General features: G+C 41.8%; 1 protein-coding gene across 6 annotated transcripts in view; it reads right to left on the bottom strand.

The window, feature by feature from the left end:
- Nucleotides 1–6,904: 6,904 nt before the first annotated feature.
- The window catches only part of CDK8 (cyclin dependent kinase 8), an 86,402-nt gene continuing 72,977 nt past the window's right edge, over nt 6,905–20,329 (bottom strand). For 4 of the 6 annotated variants that reach the window (XM_067290593.1, XM_067290607.1, XM_067290614.1 and 1 more), the window contains 4 exons: nt 14,825–14,922; nt 13,347–13,425; nt 13,069–13,227; nt 6,905–8,192 (listed from right to left, as the gene is read on the bottom strand). In XM_067290593.1, the coding sequence (XP_067146694.1) occupies nt 8,067–8,192; nt 13,069–13,227; nt 13,347–13,425; nt 14,825–14,922 (462 nt within the window). In that variant the 3' untranslated portion in view covers nt 6,905–8,066. The remainder of the gene's footprint in view (nt 8,193–13,068; nt 13,228–13,346; nt 13,426–14,824; nt 14,923–20,329) is intronic. The other 2 variants (XM_067290600.1, XR_010883320.1) reach the window with 2 other exon arrangements.

The following is a 20,329-nucleotide window of genomic DNA, read 5'->3' as shown; positions in this document are numbered from 1 at the left end:
TGAGCCTAGAGATGCCAGGAGATGGATGTCAGCAGCTCGCTCCTGTGCCCTCCCTCCCCAAGGTGCTTCCCCGGGTACTGCACAGCGCAGTGCAAAATGCCAGCGCTGAGCAGACAAGCTGGGACCTCCTGGTGTTTGCCCAAAGCACTGAGCAGGGAAACTGAAAATGTGGTGAGGCAGGGACAGGCTAGGAAAGCTCCTGGAGTTGGCTAACAGATAGATTATTATGGACATATTTCATTTTAACACCTCTGAACTGCTGAATGCCCCTAGCATGAGTAAACTAATGTAGCACAATATCCTGACACGTATAGCCGAAGGTAGGACATTATGAGTTTAAGCTGAGGAAATTCCACAAAGCTCCCTAGCTTTGTAAGTTGGGTTGTCGTTATTTGCCTGCTGGCACAGAGGCTAACAACCAACACCTAACCTAGACAGCACCTCTGCTGCCCGCGGGGTGACCTGCAAGTGCCAAATTGCAGTGTACCAATTTAGAGCACCTACGAACCCGTACGCACTTGCTCTCCCCCCAGAACGCCTGTGAACACCAGGCCAGAGGGCAGCAGTGACCCTTATCCCGAAGTCCTTTGCACAGCAACTGTCAGTACTGCGACAGGAGGTTTGGTGCACTTTTCTTCTCAATAGAGCAAGTAACTTACAAGCACACACCGTATTTTTAGACCTAACTTTGAAGTGCTGCATATCTGCAATTGGGTGACTCAGCTGTCAGTGCTATTTACTTTAGTTTTACGTTCAAATTGGGCAATTACAGCCCCAAATTGCTATTTAGCTACCATAGTCCCTTGTCATGCTGTTGCACGATTTGCATGCAGCTTTGTCTGTAAATAAGCACTTTGCACAGCCAGGTACATGTCTAAAGATTTTCCAGAGCAGGTCCCGAATAAAGCCATGGGCTGTCACACTTTTTTTTCTTCTAGCTGCTTGTACACCAGTCTTCCCGTGCCCTTCATAATACATCCTTATTTTATGATTATACAGTATGCTTCCAGGAATGCTCCCCAAGAAGACAGCTTGCAAAAGTATTACTGCAGGATTTGGGTCATGACTGGAGCATAACATGGTATTTTCTTTGTAATGAAAGTCTCCCTCACAGTTTTTTTTTTCCTTTCAGAGGAAGAAATCTATGCGTCTCACAGAGTAATTTGTGCTGGTTTAATGAAGCTCAAGACATTTATCACAGGAAAGGGCTCTCTCTGAGCTCCCTATGTACTTGAAGTCCACTTATTTATAATATTCTTTCCTCCAGTTCTGGAATCCTTCACCTGCATGAACATCTCCTCTAGATCATTTTTATTGAATATAGTTAAGTGTAGCTCATGGGATTATTGAATTACAGGCATGAACTTACCAAAACGAGATAAATCACTAACATATTAGCCTCTCTCTATTAAACACATTTCACCCTGAGGCATTTTTCCATATAACAGATGCTATATATCAAGTGTTTGAATACTCGAAGTAGCTGATGCAGGCTTCTTCCAGAGTGAAAGCACGCAATGGGAGTGCAGCAGCCGCTTCTGAAGGAAGCTTTGCTGTCTAACATATTTATTAGAAATAACATCCCCTATGTGAGGCTTGAAAGGTAAGAGCCTTAGATGGATTTTAAAATACGTTTGTTCATATTGGATTGTCTTTTGTGTGGTGCAGTATGCAACAGCCAAGCGCGCTTCCCGCGGAGCTGCGGCACGGCGTGACACTAGGGGTCCTGCTCCCACGCGGAATGAGCGTGCCGGGTCCAGCTGCTCCGCAGCAACAAGCCCAGCTGGGGCAAGGGAAAACCAGCAGATATTTCTGTTTTGTTCCAGACTTGCTGGGAAATCCACATTCCTGAATGCTGCAGGTTAACTTTGTGTTGCATGGTCTATTTACAGCCGCAAAGGCTGGGGGATTGGAGGTGTGTGCTGTCTAGCTCTCATGATACTGTTGCACGCCTACAGTCGAGACGCTGCGGATGCGAAGCGAAGCGCAGAGCCACGGCTTTCCTCACTGTGCAGAGTAAAACCAGCACCCTGGGGCCAGGGAGCTGCCCCTGCAGCAGTCGGACCAAAGTCCCTGCTGAGAAGCAGCAGCATCTCCCGGGACCGGCACTGGTCCAAAATCCAGAAGCATTCGGTCGTGCCTGCTCAGGGTCCCTTTTCTGCCTCTCTCCTGCCCTATCGCAAGGGTAGGATCCTCTTGGGAACGGCTGCGGGGGGGACTTCATCCTCGCTCCTCCCCAAGGGTGGATCTGAAAGAAACTGCATCCCACCGAAGTCCAGTGCTTGTGGTACACAGGGATGATAAGAAGTTAAAAACAGAAATTAAAGGAAGAGGAGCAAAAAAGGATAAAGGTGTGGGGACTCGGGAGTTTAAGGAGCAATGGGAACACTTGAAAATTTTGTAAGGAGCAGGGTCAGGCTCTGAAGAGAGTGGAGAGTGGTGGTAAGGGGAGGCGAAGTGTGAAGGCCAGGACCAAGAGCCCAGGAAAGCAGCTGGTTTTCCATCATGGTGGGAAGTGGCTGCAGACACATGCTGGGGAGGAGGGCCACAAACAAAAGGGAAGGGAAGGGAACGGAGAAAAGGCAAGAGAAAACAAAATGCATGAAAGGAAAGGAGAAAGAGAAGAAATAGGGAAAATGAGAAGGAGGACACGTAAAGCAAGAAGGAAATGTTTACATAAGCCGGGTTTGGGCAGCGCTGGGGAGCTGCTGCCCATCAGGGACGCGCAGGAGCCAGGTGCCACGTCCTCGGCCCGCTGTCACTGCACGGCTTGGCCCCTGCCTTTTACCTTCCCTGGTTATGGCTGCACCTTTGGTATTTCCATAATCCACATCATAGCAACATATTTCCTTCTCTGCCTCATGGTTTTACGGTTTTGTGTTTTGTGTTTGTTTTTGTTTTCCCTATTGCAGCATCCTATCCGAGTTCAAACCCTGAGGGCTTTTGGTGCTGCTTTATGTGGGGGATCCTGGCTCCAAGCAGCAGCCGTTGGCTCGAAATTGCCGATGCTGGAAGTTTGCAGTAATCACCTGCCTGAGCTTCAGCCAGAGATCTGTGAGCTGCAGGCGTAAAAACTCTCCCTGTGACTTTGTCTGAAGCGCGAAGAATCCCTCCTGTAGGTGTTAGTGTTTTGCAGAGGAAGCTACACAAAACCACAGTCCCTTTTGTGCGGTTCTGTTCAAGTATAGCACTTGATGGGAACTATCAGCTTCCTTTGACATTGCTCCTGTAATTATAAAACAAGTGGTGATGCTTTCAGTTTGTTGTTCAGCCTGCTGAAAAAGAGCCAAAAGCTCTGTAGAAATCCTCTTTTCCTTATTGTTTTCTATTATTTTTAGAAAAGCTGAGGTTTAGATTATTTTAGATGAAAAGATGAAATATGAAGATGGAAAGAAAAAGCAACTTAAGGTATACTGCAGTCTGCACTGATGCCTTACCATGAGGATTAGCAGCCTCACAGGAAAATGCACGTTCGCTGGAGAAAAGTTGGATCACTGCTCTTTGTCCACAAGGTTTTGTTCAGAGTACTTCTTGGAAGCAAATTACAATTTTCTAAACAATAAACCTAATAAATATTATAAATCCTGCCATTGTTAAAGATGCGTGTTTAGAACCTCAAGGGGCTGATATGCAATAATCAATAGATCCCACAGGCTCCATCCCACCCTAGTTATCCCACTCCCTGGCAGCAAAACAGGCTAATCATGCCCTTAAAATCATCATCAACAGCCACCATACCCGAGAGGCAGAGATCACAGCTTGCCTTTCAGTGAAGCCAAGAGGGGCTGGGGGGATTGAACAGAAGCTGCTCATTGGTGAAAGAGTCATTTTAAAAAGAAATTGATGGACACCGGCAAACAGCACCAGCAATTTCTCCGCATAAAGCCTTCTTTTGCAACAGACTCCAAGCCCTCATGCTCACTAACTGCCACTTACGCTTGGAGCTGAATTGGCAAGAGACATAAAACAGGGTGAAAACGATAGGAACATTTTCCAAGATCTTTTCTGACAGCAGCAAAGGCTGTTTAATACACTGTGGCTCACTCCTGCACACCTCACTCACACTTCACTGTCTTTTTCTCTTTTCATTTAGCAGGGAAGAGTTTAGTTTACATTGCTTTGTGTAAAATAACATTAGGAAGTCAATGAGCAGCAGAAGCTCACAGCAACATGCTGCTCCACAGCGCAGAAAAAGCTTTGTGCAAAGCTACCAGGACAAGGGGGCCGAGGAACCACACGGGACTGGGCTGCTAAGGGTCCTCGGCAATGAAGTAACAAGGAACCTGCTCCTTCTTACCTTTTAAAGCAGCACGTCTAGAACAAGCGAAACACCGCGGACTGCAATATGGCTTTAATAGACAATAGCACTTACCTGCTACCTGCATTAAGCACCTCCCCTGGGAAGGCATGGAAACACAAGCCAAATCAAAACTGTGCATTACACACAGCAAGAGCAGTTGCTCCTGCCTCTCCTGCTCAGGCCGGCTGCTGCCAGGCGCGAAGAGTTTCCCTTGCACAGAGGAATTATCCCAGGCCATGAGCAGACTCTGCCCCACAGGAACTCCAGAAGGAAGAAAAAATAAACTGAGAAATAACAAAGCTGAATGCCAGCCTACTGCACAGCCCGGCATTATCTGGGCGCTACCCTAGGCAATTCAATGAGTTTATTGAGATCAGTATTCTTCTATTTGTATATACACACAGGAAAGAGTGAAGGACAGAATCAGCCCTTTATTTCCTTCCTCAGACTGCTCCTCCCACCACCGTTAATGCCAAAACCTTCTTTAAAAGGGGTCACTGCAAAAGCGGGTCCTTATCAGGCACGGTAACCTCAGACCTACCGTGAGCTCTGCTGTAAGGAAGAGCGAGGCTTGCCATGAAGGTCAGGGTGAAAGTGCACAAGTATATTACGACCCAGTTAAGTTTGTAGCCCATTTTCAGCATAAGCCTATGCTAGAAAAGTCGTTTGTACTTTAATCAGAGTAGCACAGACAAGCTGCAGGACTCCAGCTCTTTGAAATATGCTCAGATTGGTCCAGATAATTCAGTGAAAAACGAAAAGCTTTGAAGTTCTTGAATCTGGTAACAAATGCTCTGCTATGTGAGGACAGAGATGTGGCTCCCATGCAGTCTGTCACCTGCCAAGCCAAACCTCCCTCCAAGGGCTTTGCAAGTGTCCCGTGAAATGATCTCAAAGATTTTCTTCTTCCTCCCCCTCCCATAATGCTCTCATAAAAAGCCTCCCAAAGTAAAACAAGGACAGGATTAATTTATCTGTTTTGATTTTTGTTTTTTAACAGAAAATAGTTCAGGAAAACAATTTAGAGCCTTGCCCTCAGTATTCCTAAAATCAATATAAAGAAACTTATTTCATGCAAAAGATCATTTACAATAGTCATGACAAAATTACGTTTACCCACAGTAGAAATATACCCAGTCTTGCCACGTATCAGAGGTTACACCAACCACTTGAAAATCCTTTCTTCTGGCAAGCAGTTCTAGAGAAAGAAACTTCAAATTCATCCTCCAAAACAACCAGCTGACTCAGAAATCAGAACAACTCAAATATTAAGATTTGATTTCCCTGTAGGATCTCAGTTTGTTGAAGTAATCTGCAATATATCTACTAATAATAGAACAAAATGAATGAAATTACTGCAAATGGAGTAGCAGGAATTTAGAACTAAATGTAGAGTATAATTTAGTTTTATTATAATCAGTTCATAAGCTACATCTTCATCTCAAATACCTTATTAATAAGAAAATTAAATTCAAGTGCAAACTAATGACAAGGGTTTTTTTTGTCAGTTGGAAGCACTTCCCTTTGGAAAAATGAAATTAGTCTATTACTTTTTTTAACAAAGCACAGGAAACACTACAATATACTGGTATCAAATAGCATTTGCATTAATATGACTATTATTATGCACTAATATGAATATGCATTAATAAGACAGCAAAAATCTAAGCCAGTAGTACTCTAGCCAAAGTAAAAATTTTATAAAAGTTACTCTTATCATGATTTGAGCCTCTAGTAAGGATCTAGAGATACTAAGTGTGAGATAAGTTCAAAGCCTATATATAAATGAAGGAAATGAAGAAAAATAGGCTTTCTTTTGAAAAAGAAATGAAAAAAAAGCTTAAGTCACTCCTACTTATATGGCATTTACTTTTATTCCAAAAACTAGGGAAAGCCAGATTTTACCTATACTAAGTCCCTTACGAAGAGGGCAGGATAAACAGTATCACAAAAGACACACTCCTTTTCTGAGCTGCATAAACTTTACACTGTGATTCTTTCTTTAAGTCTCCTGAACACTTAAACCTCCACTCCATTCGGATAATTCCATCCATTCCTCAAACCTACCTTGGTTTGTATTTTGGGTTGGCCACGCATTTGTTTTTTCTTTTGCCCCCTATCAGCACCTCAGTGCATTTTAAAGGGATGATCATACTACTGGGTATTCGCGCTACATGAAATACTCGTAGAAAAAAGCCTGCATATATTGCAGAAAATATCGACGCCATAAATCCACTCTGTGGAGTCAGATCTCAAGATAAGAATGAGTTAGAGAAACCTTAGGAGAACTGTTTAAACAAGAATGAGAATGTCTCTAGATTATGTAGATGAAAACCACTTCTATCATCTATGAAACGTAGCTAGTAACAAACCCCAGTTTCAGTGCATCTCCAGCTGATGTACACAAAGGGGGAATGACATTTTACAAAGGCACTGTATTTTTTCTGCTCTTTCAAAAATGTCTCGCAGCAGTTAATGGAAGCCTGCCCGCTTGCAATAGAAACTCCTGTTAGATTTGGTTCCTGAGAACACAGCCCAGTACAGATGTGTGATGGGGAGGGGGGTTGTTGTCGTGGATAAAAAGGAATACAGGCAAAGCTCATATGCAGATTTATGAAAAATAAATTTATTACATAACACCTTGTTTTTAACAATGTTTAATTTTTTTATTCAGAATACTTGCGTCATTCATGTAAAATAGTTTGATACAGTACATTGTATGTAATAGTTTTTCCTCATAAATTCTAAGGCTCTCCTAACACCTTGATCCTTTGCTGTAAGAATGGCACCCCTAAACAACATGTGAACATTTTAAAAAAATAATTAACTGAACAAAATTTAAAATCCACTACACCAAGCCGGTTCTCAAAAATCATGACGAAATATCTGAATGGATGCCGCACCTTTTTAGGAAATATCATTCATGCTTTTTTAATCCCAAAGCATGCTCACAAATCATTAACACCAACAGGAAAAAATAAAACACTGTCTATGACAATCATTTTAGTTTGTTTGCTGAACCAAACATGTTTATATCAATGACAACATACTTATTTTACTATCAAATAGCAGCTTTAATACCAGTCAAGTCATAGATTTAAAAACAAAAACAAACTTATGTTGGAAATTAATCTTTGGGAGGTTTGTAATTGCTGGAAAAAATGCAAATGTTTTCATGTTCTTAAAAAAATCTCATTGTAGCAATTGTGTTGGTCATAAAACATTGAACTATGTGGAAAATGAACCAACCCACAAAAGTCACTAAAAATAAACGTGTATCAAAATTATTTCAATTGGAGTCATGGTTATTTTTCTTTTTTGCCATGTTAACACATACTGTATGCTTCAAGTACCAGTTCAAAGATGTTGTGTACTATTGGTCAGATAAAGTTGTTACATCAAGAGAATTCACCACATACGACAACAAAAATGCTTGCCCCTAGCACATTTCACAGCTTCAACTGCTACAGACTGTCACTGAAAAAAACCGCATCGGTCAGTTTGAACCATGTCAGGTAAACTATGGAAGTAGCATATCCACAACACAAACTGTGCTAGCACTTTCTTTTCAAGTCTAACCCAAAAACAGGTACAATTTGGGAGCCACTGCTCCATGCTGTGAGAAGTGGTGCAACTTGGCGATGAGACGTTTTGACGGTGGGGTTGTACAGTACATTCGTGTGGCCCAAGCCAGGTTCCAGGCAGGCAGCGGCACAGCCAGTCCCGCAGCATTAGCAACAGTGCATTGACATTATTCAAGTGCAGCTCAGTACCGGTGCGTCTGGTGCGAGTACTGTGGAGGCTGCTGGGAGGTAGTTGAATATCCCATGCTGCTCTGTGGCTGTGATGTGCTTGGTCCAGGGTTGGGATAGGCAGCATGGGGATTGGAACGCTGCAAAGGGGCAAAGCAGAGGAAAATTAATCCTTTGTAACAGGTATGAGTGCAAGACAATTTGGTTTACCTGTTTATTTCTTCAAGAGATACTAAAAGCCCTCAGTCTCAAACCAGCTGCACTTGAAGCGTTCTTTTAACTTAACTTACACACAGTAGATGCAGATGTGAACATCAGCAATACCAGATTAGAAAGATGGACAGTTACTGCTGTACCGCTGACCATCTGAACATGAGAAAAAACTTCTTCACTGTGAGGGTGCCAGAGCACTGGAACAGGTTGCCCAGAGAGGTTGTGGAGTCTCCTTCTCTGGAGATATTCAAAACCTGCCTGGATGCGATCCTGGGCAACATGCTCTAGGTGACCCTGCTTGAGCAGGGGGGTTGGACTAGATGATCTCCAGAGGTCCCTTCCAACCTCAACCATTCTGTGATTCTGATTCTGTGTACAGTTACCCATCCTCAGTTACTTCCTGTGAAACAGCAGCCATCACAACCAAAACTCCAGTCAACCCTCCAGAGAGCTATGGCACACCAGCATGTTAAAAAAGGCTACCACCAGTAATATTAGCGGTCTTCTCCACTCGGTTCCTTCCCCCTACCACGAAGGCGTGTTGGGGCTGGAGTTCAGAACTGGGAAACTTGCTACTGATAAGCCACTCTGAATTATGTGGGAGACTTTTGTATAAAAGGGATAAGCTTACCACCCTTTTGCAGTGTCTAGGAGGAAAGGCTGAGAGAGCTGTGACCATTTGGCTAAAGCGTCACTAACAGCAGCCTTACAAGTACTTGAAGGATAGTTAAAGATGACAGCCAAACTCCTGTCAGTGGCACCAAATATTTCACTCAGTTCACTAACAGGCTAGCAGTATAGCACTGCAAGGACTTGTCCAGAACCGCTCTGAAGTCTTCCTCTGTGGAGGTTTTCAAGACTCAGCTAAACAAAGCCATGGCTGACCTGATCTAGCGACAGCAACGGTCATGCTTCAACTGGGAGGTTGGACTAGATGGTCTCCAGAGGTCCCTTTCAACCAACATTTCTGTGATTATTTACAGAGTAGAGCATTCACCACTGCAAGAAGCTTTGAGCAAACCAGCAACAGCCTACTTCAGTTTTATCCTAAGAGTTAGTTGTTTACACAACATGTATTATAAAGAAAAAAGGACTGTATGTGGGGCTTTCAATATAAACATGTGACCATTTAATAATACTTAACATACTACATAATTTCCTTAAGTTACTGTGCTGTTTGACATCTGTTACATGTTAGTTTACACACACACAAATTTTGCAGCTTTTAGAGACTGCAGAGGTAACTTCTGAACTCTTGATAACACCAGACGCATTAGAATTGTTAGCAGAGGCAGCTCCTAGTACAGGTCTGGGAAATTTCTCTGCGGTGAATATTCTAGGACTATGGCTTAGCTAACAAGACCTGAATATGTGAAAATACAGTGAACCAATATCTGAGAAAAGTAAAATATTAAAATAGCTTTAAAGATTTTATAAATTAGAACATAAAATAATAAATAATAGCTCTCATTAATTTTTTTCTGCCATCCTGCATTTAGAACAGAAATTAGATTCAGGATGTTGAGACAATGGCAAACATGGCAAAAAAGAATTCAAATTCTACTTAGGAACATATGCTCTTAGGACTGAGCTAATTCTCTAGGGGTGTACAGGGTAAAGGGGGAAGAAAGGGCTAGACTAACATTTACTGCCAGCAGGAACAAATCAGCACTGCTGAACTTCACTGCTAACACAGAGACTGAACTTTCGTGACATTTGACTTCAGTCTTGAGAGATGGACTAAGTCACTCATCAACAGAATTGCCAGAGGGTCACCCTCGAATACCTCTCTGTATGAAAAATATAGGATGTGTTTAATGGAGCAAGTCCCTGGATGTTCTTTTTGCCCAACTGTGGCTCCTGTACACAGAAAAATAAAAAATATCGCAAGTTTAACCTTCTAAAAACTGACCATTCATGTTGGTTTTAAACTTTCTGCATCCTGACTTCTAAAATAGATTTTATTTTATAAGATAGGGCCAATTAAAAAACGCAATATTCTTTCATGCAACTAGTGCAACAAACGGCTTTTGTTTAAGAACAGATGTAAATATCCAGTCCTCTCTGAATACCAATAAGCACCCAGAGGGTTATCACAAGCAAAAGCGGGATTGCTCCAATTTGTTCAGTCACATTGGCTTTGGGAGTGTCATGTTGCAAATTGAAAGGAGAAATCAAGGAAGTCTACATACCATGTTATCTACTATTTTTATGCATGACAGAAAAGGACATAAGGTCAACTTGCTCTACAGAGAGTAATTTGACTTCTGAGTGGATGGAGAAACTGTCTTAGTAAGTCTTGCCCAGGAGACGGCAATCCTTCTTCACAAGCTTTACATGGTGAATTTGAGAGAACTAAGGAATGAACAAAGGGACAGGTGTTTGATTAAAACAGAGAACTGTATTGTAGTATTTGTTTGCCGTCTCCTCAAGTTGCAGGATCAGAAGCAGAAAATTTGAGGATTTTTTTTCAGGGAGACCTGAAACCACCCACAGGCAGCTTTTAACTGCTTTTGTTCCAGTGACAGCAAGTTCATGTCTCACCATATTTCTGAGATGCCTTAATCAGAGAAAATCTACTCCTCGCCTTCTTGCAAGGCTGGCAGGGGGAGGGAGGGGGAGGCGGGAAAAGCCACATTTTTTGAAAGCCAGGTGTTATTATGCCTTCTAGAGGGACAGCAAAAAGATTAGTCAGGAGCAGTCAAATCATTAGTAAGAACAGCAGAAGAAGCAGTTATCACTGCTCCAAGGCAAAACTATTTTGAAATTAAGGTTGTTGAAAAGGGCTGCCCCAGTAATAACCCTTGGATGGGTATCAAAAAGTACAAAAGGGAACAGCGCCTACCTCAGTTTCGGAGAGTTGAAAACAATCTAATCCCAACTCCCACCAAGGCAATTGGAGTTTTTGATTTCTCAACTAGCAGACCTCAGTTCTCACTCACAAAAGTGGCAGCCTAAGTTGGCTCACACTGCCAAGCTCTCATGTCATCTGCAGCAGCAAAATGAGGCGAAGGACAAGCAAATAGAGCAAGTAAATGGGGCTCCCTGACCCAACGCATGCACCCTCTGCATCCATTTCTCTTAGATATATGAATCAATGCGAGTGCTTTCTTAAAAAGACATACATAGAACAGAAGTAATAGAAAGGAAAGATCCAGCTCAAAGGCCTGGAAAAGGATTGACTTTTCAGCTTGTCAAATTAAAATCTCCTGTAAGAGAGTGTTCTGTGATGCATAATCTAACTGAAAGAAAGATTATATTTATATTTAGAGGCACCCCACACTGCTGTACCACAGTTAAGGCTGAAGGCAGTTTTAAGCTTTTCTATCTGGCTCTAAAAAACTACATCATACAAGGAGAAAAACTTGAAAACTGATACGGTATTGATGTCCTGGGATAGATTTAGCAAAAGCACTTGGGGATTATCTCACAGTAAAGCTCCTGAAAATGATCCTAGTTTACATTTTTAGGTTCTTGCAAGTTTTGCACAGTGCTGGAAGTATATATAGATTTACATAAGGATGAGGGTCATGCCCCCAGGCAGCCTTTGAGGACATCTGGTACACTCAAGAACAAACTCTGAAACCCAGGATTTCAAAAGCCTTTGGTGTTTATGGAGAAGCAGTACATCAAACTGTAAAAAGCAAGTTGACAGCAGCAGTTTTACTGCCAGACTTTTCTAACTCTCCTAAGTTTTGCCAATGAATACAAGCATAGCTAAGTTGCTTCCAGATTTTTTTTAAGAAAAGGAATGGGAGAGACTATCCCTTTTTTATCTTTGAATTAACTGAAAACACTGTGAGCAACTTCTCACTTTCCCCTCTTTCAGTTATCCCCAAGACCCTCTTCCAATTGGCCTTCTGCAATGTGCACTCCACGTGAACCAGTCTTTAACAGCCCCTGCATGCTAACATTTCCTCCAGCGTGCCTCCTCTTGAGGCATTTTATTTCCTAGACTTCCAAAATCTGCCACCTCTTTAGCTGCACATCATTTGGAAAGTCTTCCTTTTCTGTAATTTCTTAGCTTGCATTAGGTTCTGTCCTTAACTTTCTTCGCCCTCCATGACCTGAGCGTGATATCATTCAAAACCACAAATTCAAGTATCATTACATGGGAAGATGCTCAGACATACTGCTCTGATTTCTTAGTGTTTAATCATAAGCTCAAATGCAGGCAGGCTAGAACACAGCTTTCAAGCTTTCTCAAGTCTTTTTTGTTTTTTTTCCCCTCTGCTCCCCTCCTTCCACACTCATTGATTGCCACCACCTCACCTCTTTCTTCAGACCTGCAACACTGGGCTTACGCAGCCTGAAATTTCCATTGGTCTTCAAATACAGATAACATCACGCTAATTCTCTGCCATCCAAGATATTGCTTTCCAATCCATTTGCCCAACGAAAACTCTTGCCCAGATTCTTACTTCATAATTTGTTTATAGCAACATCCTTTGCCTCATGACACTGCAGGCTTGTTCAAGTAAGGAGTGGTATTTTAAAGTCACGAAGGGCTCTGCACAATAGGATCCTGGTCCACCATTAGCCTTCTCTAATATGAAGGTAATAAATTAGTAACTGTAATAATCCTAGATATTGATTTCCTTAAAACTAACTTAAAAAGCATCAGTATATGAATGGACAGGCAAACAGACAACAAAACTCATTTGATATGAAAGATGCCAAAAAATACCAGCTAATACAGTGACACTTACAGAATTACTTTTTTAGGTTAAAAAAGTACTGTTGCAAACATGAATCTCAAAAACACAATATATGGAGAGAGAGAAAAAAAAAAGAAACAAATACCTGATAGTCTGAGGTCATAATAAGTCCACCTGAGGTAGTGGTAGGAGGAACAACTCTCACTTTTTTCAGTGGGGGTCCCTGTGTGTGACTGTTGTCTTGGTTCCCTGGATGACCAGTTCCATTAGTATGGTTATTGCCCTGCTGCTGCTGCTGGTTCTTCTCAATTGTTTAAACACAAAGAAAAACTTCAACTCAAAAGCAGTACACGAAGTAACATGAAAACAGGAAATAGTGTGAAAGCCAGAGAAGCATGAGTGTACTGTTCTTCTAATACTTACTTTGTCTCCTTTATCATCTGGTTCTTCTTCTGTTAAAAATTCTCGTTTTGGGTAAGGGATTTGACAACCTGCAAAAACACTGCCCCCCCCAAAAGTCTATTTATCACCATATTAAAACAGAATGGTTAGCCCTGTAAGATTTGTACTTCACCCATTCTAGTTTCAAATTGCCTCAGCCATAGCCTAATACCTATAACTAATGGAGAAGTTTCCCCTATCATACTTTCATCATATTCTAAACTTCAGAAAACCCATTCATATTTATTTTAAATCTTCAGTCACCTCTGAAACTATCATCTAAATTCTTGTTTTTCACAGTTTCTGGTGACAAGACTAGTGGCTGGAAAAGCAGACCACCTGTTACAAATCTGCAAGAGCATAAAGAGCTGTCTTAACCCAGTTATAGTTTAATTCATAATCTCAGGTCTAGAAGTACACCCTGGAAACTCCATTGACTATTAATAAAACCATCTGAAACAAAACTTCAGAATACCTAGAAATTTCATCTGTCAATTATATCTCATGGACCACATGAATTGTCACTGCTGGTGCAAATTCAGATTTATCTGCCCTTAATCAGTAGAATATATTTATAATAAAGTCTCTGTATACCTGTTAGCAAATTATTCATTGTAAGCTCATATTAAAATGACAACTTAAATTTGAGAAAAAAAAGCCAAATGCTAACCTAAAAGCAGTTTCCACAAAAGAAAATCATTCACATGACAACATTAAACTACACAGGTCAGGAGCTGTTATAAATAATTTGGTAGCTTTTAGTGAAATAATGTCATTTTTTAATTAATTGCTATAAATATACATACCATATTTTATAAATTCCTCCCTAGATAATGGTAGAGAACGATACCCGGGAGGTGCTAATAGCTTTTCTAAAAAGGTATACAATCATGCTCTCTGGCTAGCCTTTTCATTTTTTTTTTCTCATTAAAAATGAAATCATTCAATTTCCCTAAATTTTCTTCCTTCTGTAAATCTCCCTGCGCAAACAAACAAAAAAAGCGTCTAAAGAAAATGGATTTAAGCTGTGAAGGATGAAAGCACGGAGACACAGAGCTGACTCCCCTCACCCACTGAATTTACATAAAGGCTAGGACAGAAAAATGTCAACTAATTAGCCCATGTCATCTGGCACTCCAGAGCAGGGCAGCGGACCTGTGGGCACTGCGCACGTGTCTGCAAATATCTGCAGCGTGCATAATCAACCTGCCAGGGAGTAACAAGATTAGTGCTGGGACTAATAGGATCAACGTTCCATAAAGCAAGAGATTAATAAGAATGCTACTTAATTTTAAAAACCTCAAATGGCATTTTAGCAGCTATCGCTTTCTTTGGTTGTTAGACAGTGAGTGTTTAGCTCAATATTCACCAGCAGATATTTATAGCAGGGAGCAGACAAAAAGCACACGTTTCTAAGACATCTTTGAGTGTATTGATAGGTTAATAAACCGACCACTTACTCAGAGGTGGGAAGCGGATCTTCTAAGAAATAGGGGTCCTGCATAGCCTGTTCTGAGGTAATTCTCTTTATTGGATCCATAGTAAGCAATTTCTGAAGCTACACAAAATTAAACATAAAAAGCTCTGTGTTATCAGAACTGCTTACAAAAACTTCATTGCAGTATTCCTGAAAGATTAAGTGTTAGGATTTGTCTGAATTCAAAATCCTTACCACAAACGGCAACAGCCACATTCTCTCCTGTTAAATACTCAACTTCCCATTGAACAACAACCTATTTTTACATATAAAGCCTAGAACACTCAGTTCTGATCACAAATGTTCCAACAAAAACATTCAAGGAGTCTCCACAACATACCATCAGTTTTCACTTCCCACAAGAAGATCTAACATGCACATATTCAGCCTGGTTCCTTCAACTACATTGCCCTTAATAGGTAGTATCATCATAGCCATATACATTCAAATTTAATAACTCTTAGCAATTAATAAACAAACGTGATTCCATATTCATTATTGCTCGTTATTTAGTACTCTCATATCAGTACAACTCCACTGTCATCCACAGTATTATAAAACCATAATATAAAGTCCCTCCTTAGAAATCTTCATGCCATAAAAGAAAGTGCAATCAACACACATTAGAAAAACCCAGCTGGACAGAAAAATACATGCTAGAATAGGTGACAAAGTTATCTGTTCTGAAGCACGTGGACTCTCAGACACATCTGTTTGTTGAATGCTGCTTCAAAGAGGAGTTGTGCAAAATCTTGAATTTTAGGTGGTTTTTTTGCACAGCATGATGCAAAAGCACTATAGAAGTGTAGCAATGATAATGCCTCCATAAGCTCGTCAAGTTTGAGCTCTGCTGCAGTTTCTCTATCAGTTCAAGACCTCAGCCTTGATCTCTGTAACAACTGCTGAATCACATCAACTGAATGGAAAAAAATTCTTTCTAAAATGCGTGCATTTGCTTAAAGACAATGAAGACCACAGCAGCACAGCACAGAATCACAGCACGTTTGAGGTTGGAAGGGACCTCTGGAGATCATCTAGTCCAACCCCCCTGCTCAAGCAGGGTCACCTAGAGCACATTGCACAGGATTGTGTCCAGGCAGGTTTTGAATATCTCCAGAGAAGGAGACTCCACAACCTCTCTGGGCAAACTGTTCCAGTGCTCTGGCACCCTCACAGTGAAGAAGTTTTTCCTCATGTTCAGATGGAATTGTCTGTGTCTCAGTTTGTGCCCGTTGCCTCACGTCCTGTCACTGGGCACCACTGAAAAGAGTCTGGTCCCATCCTCTCGACACCCTCCCTTCAGATACTTGTACATGTTGATAAGATCTCCTCTCAGCCTTCTCTTCTCCAGGCTAAACAGGCCCAGCTCTCTCAGTCTTTCCTCACAAGAGAGATGCTCCAGTCCCCTAATCATCTTTGTAGCCCTTCGCTGGACTTGCTCCAGTAGTGCCACATCCCTCTTGTACTGGGGAGCCCAGAACTGGACGCAGTACTCCAGATGGGGCCTCACCAGGGCTGAGTAGAGGGGGAGAATCACCTCCCTCGACCTGCTGGCAACACTCTTCCTGATGCACCCCAGGATACCGTTGGCCTTCTTGGCCACATATTGCTGCCTCATGGTCAACTTGGTGTCCACCAGCACTCCCAGGTCCTTCTCCGCAGAGCTGCTTTCCAGCAGGTCAGCCCCCAACCTGTACTGGTGCATGGGGGTTATTCCTCCCTAGGTGCAGGACCCTGCCCTCGCCTTTGTTGAACTTCATGAGGTTCCTCTCCGCCCACCTCTCCAGCCTGTCCAGGTCTCTCTGAACGGCAGCACAGCCCTCTGGGGTATTGGCCACTCCTCCCAGTTTGGTATCGTCAGCAAACTTGCTGAGGGTGCACTCTGTCCCTTCATCCAGGTCACTGATGAAGAAGTTGAACAAGACCGAACCCAGTCCTGACCCCTGGGGGACACCGCTAGCTACAGGCCGCCAACTAGACTCTGTGCCGCTGATCACAACCCTCTGAGCTCTGCCATTCAGCCAGTTCTCAGTCCACCTCACTGTCCACTCATCTAACCCACACTTCCTGAGCTTCCCTATGAGGATGTTATGGGAGACAGTGTCAAAAGCCTTGCTGAAGTCAAGGTAGACATCATCCACTGCTCTCCCCTCATCTACCCAGGCAGTCATTCCATCAGAGAAGGCTATCAGATTGGTTAAGCATGATTTCCCCTTGGTGAAGCCATGCTGACAACTCCTGATCACCTTCTTGTCCTCCACGTGCTTGGAGATGGCCTCCAGGATGAGCTGCTCCATCACCTTTCCAGGGATGCAGGTGAGGCTGACTGGCCTGTAGTTCCCTGGGTCCTCCTCCTTGCCCTTTTTGAAGACTGGGGTGACACTGGCTTTCTTCCAGTCCTCAGGCACCTCTCCTGTTCTCCATGACCTTTCAAAGATGATGGAGAGTGGCTTAGCAATAACGTCCGCCAGCTCCCTCAGCACTCGTGGGTGCATCCCATCAGGGCCCATGGATTTGTGGATGTCAGGTTTGCCTAGATGATCTTTGACCCGATCCTCCTCGACCAAGGGAAAGTCTTCCTTTCTCCAGACTTTCTCTCTTGCCTGCAGGGTCTGGGGTTCCTGAGGGCTGGCCTGAGCAGTAAAGACTGAAGCAAAGAAGGCATTCAGTAACTCTGTCTTCTCTGCATCCTTCGTCACCAGGGCACCCACCCCATTCAGCAACGGGCCCACATTTTCCTTAGTCTTCCTTTTGCTACTGATGTATTTGAAGAAGCCTTTCTTGTTGTCCTTGACATCCCTTGCTGGATTTAATTCCAAATGGGACTTAGCCTTCCATGAAGTATGAATATGCAGAAGACAATGCAAAATAAAATATTTTACAAAATACCTAGTTGAACTCAGTTCAACTAAAAACCCAGCAAAACCTTATCCTTTGAGAAAGCACCTCTTACCCTGGTGGGAAGTGTTAACTGAGGGCTAAGAAGCACACTTGGTATTTGTCCCATACCCGACTTTTTTAAAAAGCATACAAAATGCTTCAGTAATAAGCAGCAGAGAAAAAAATCTTAAGGTAATACATGTAGGTGAGAATTTAAAAAAGCACACTGACCTAGCCAAAGTGAAATGAAAAATTTATATGAAAAGAGTAACAAATATTGCTACTTAGAAGTATGCACTATGAGGAATGAGTAGGATACATAGCCAGAAACTCATCCTGAGCAACTTCAAGTAACACCAGCAGACACGAAGTCTAAATTCAGCACAACATGAAAGATTAAGAGGCAATTCTAAAAACAATTATAGTACTGTTTTTACTGTTCTACTCTCATTTTGCACATACACGAACATATCAGAGGGTGGCTGAGCTTTATACATTTGTCACTGTGACATCTCAACAGTGATTTTCAGTAAAAACACATTAGAAATGTCACGCTCTCTCCAAACCTGTCAATATTTTTTCTCTGTTTTAAGAATAGCAGACCGGAGTGATTTTTTTTATTTAACTTGAGCACTGAAATAGCAGTGATGCATTCTAAAAGCCAAGTGCCTCTTATTCAAAAGATCTGGTGCACATGCACATATTTCTCCCTGTCCACCAACAGTTACTTTGTGAAAAGCAACATATACGGGCAGAATTAGATGATCTTCAGATACTCTGCAGAACACAATGATAAACAGTGAATCTTCATGTTTTGCCACAGAATACAGCATCCAATGTAAAACTAAACCATGACATATTGTCCTTGACATTGCTCTTTAAAAGGAATGCTAGGCTTTCAGTTTACTGCCTTTAAAAAAAAAAAAAAAAAAAAAAAAAAAAGCATGGATCTAACAAGAAGGGTGAAAACTACATGTGAAAACAGCATTCATTTCACATTTAGTCTTCATACTTTTTAGGGGATGAAATTCACCTTTCTATAAAGATCTACGATGTCATGGTCTATGTATGAGCTGGTCATCTCCTTCCACTAGCTATTAGGTGAGCATACACAACAAAGGTGCACACCTCTATGCTGCACACAGCTGGAGTTAGAAAGTACACTTCCTCTCCTCAGCCTTAATTTTAATCACAGGGTTAAGAGCATAATAAATATGTATTAACACCATCAATCCAGCTTTGCTTTTGCATCATCAGCAAGGACTCACAATAAGAATTTTCAGCTCTCTGAGTCTGCATGTGTTTTTTGTAGAGTATCAGCTTGAATAGAACAATTCTTGGTCTCTCAAACCGTTCAAAAGTAATCCCAGGAGCCAAAAAAGGGGAAAGAAAAAGGGAAAAAGATTGCCAATGTGCTGAATAACATAACAAAAGCAAAAAATAATAGCAAAATTTTGGCAGCTCTTCTGGCAATTAGGTTATAAAGCCATCCATCACATATTGACAATACGTGAATAAACTTGGTCACAGTCAGCAAGAGAAAACAGAAATCACGAGAAAAGATTAATGACTGTGCAACCATCACCACATGGGAGGGATCAAAACTCATACTTTGCTCCCATGTTCAGGGCACCTAAGAGCATAGAAGTGAATCTTTTACCTATTACTACAAATATTTTCTAGTAGAAACTGGAAGACTAGAAGATCACCTGGCTAAATGCAGTGTATTTTATACAACTTTGTGATGGCATACTGTCAGCAATGGGACCATCACTCTGCACTTGATATGGACCGCTGTAACCATGTAGAAGATGAAGCATCACTCAATTAAAAAGGAGCAGCAGCTGGGTGCTCATTTTATAAGGCATAAACACATAAATAGAAAAAAAAAATCAGAAGAGGAGAAAGAGTAGAAAAAAATGTAAGCAGGAAAAGCAGGAAGGAACCAAAGTTGTCCCATGTAGCATAAGCTCTGCATGTGAAAAGGGATCATGTGCATGAATGTCAGTAAAGAAGGAAAAATTCTGGTTAAATCGAGTTGGGAAATCAAAACATTTCATCATCAGCAATCACAACAATCTAGAGATTTACCAGTCCTGAAATTATTAGTTTTGGGATACTTCATAATTGAAGATGGATGCAAGAAAAAAAGTGTTTTATTTGTTTCTATCTAGAGCCTTATGGGGCAGTGAGACAGCTTCCGAAAGAGTAAGATCTCGGAGCACCTCTAGAGGAACTGGTAGCAAGAGATGCACTGAACCACTTCAGGCTCTGATGGAGGGATTTAACTAATTCCTCTACAGTTCAGCTCAGCCTCAAACCATGAGGCTACAAACCTAAGACACCTTACAATTTTAACAGCTTTTGAACAGAGTCCTGAGAAGATACTTAGGAAAGACCAAGCTTTTGTAATGCAACCTGATTTTCAGCAGAATGGTTCTGACAGCAGTAGAAACCTAAGAGGATCTAACTAGAATTAACCACAAACTTGACAGAACATCTCTCCCACTCCCATAGCCATGAAAGAACACGACTATGTCCATGCTATTAAATACTCTATTTTTTAGCTTGAGTGCCAATGATAGATTTGCATCCACACTTTTGCATG

The sequence above is a fragment of the Apteryx mantelli genome, chromosome 1, assembly GCF_036417845.1.
Source record: "Apteryx mantelli isolate bAptMan1 chromosome 1, bAptMan1.hap1, whole genome shotgun sequence".
NCBI lineage: Eukaryota > Metazoa > Chordata > Aves > Apterygiformes > Apterygidae > Apteryx > Apteryx mantelli.
The sequence above is the reverse complement of the archived record's forward strand: the minus strand, read 5'-3'. Positions and strand labels throughout refer to the sequence as shown.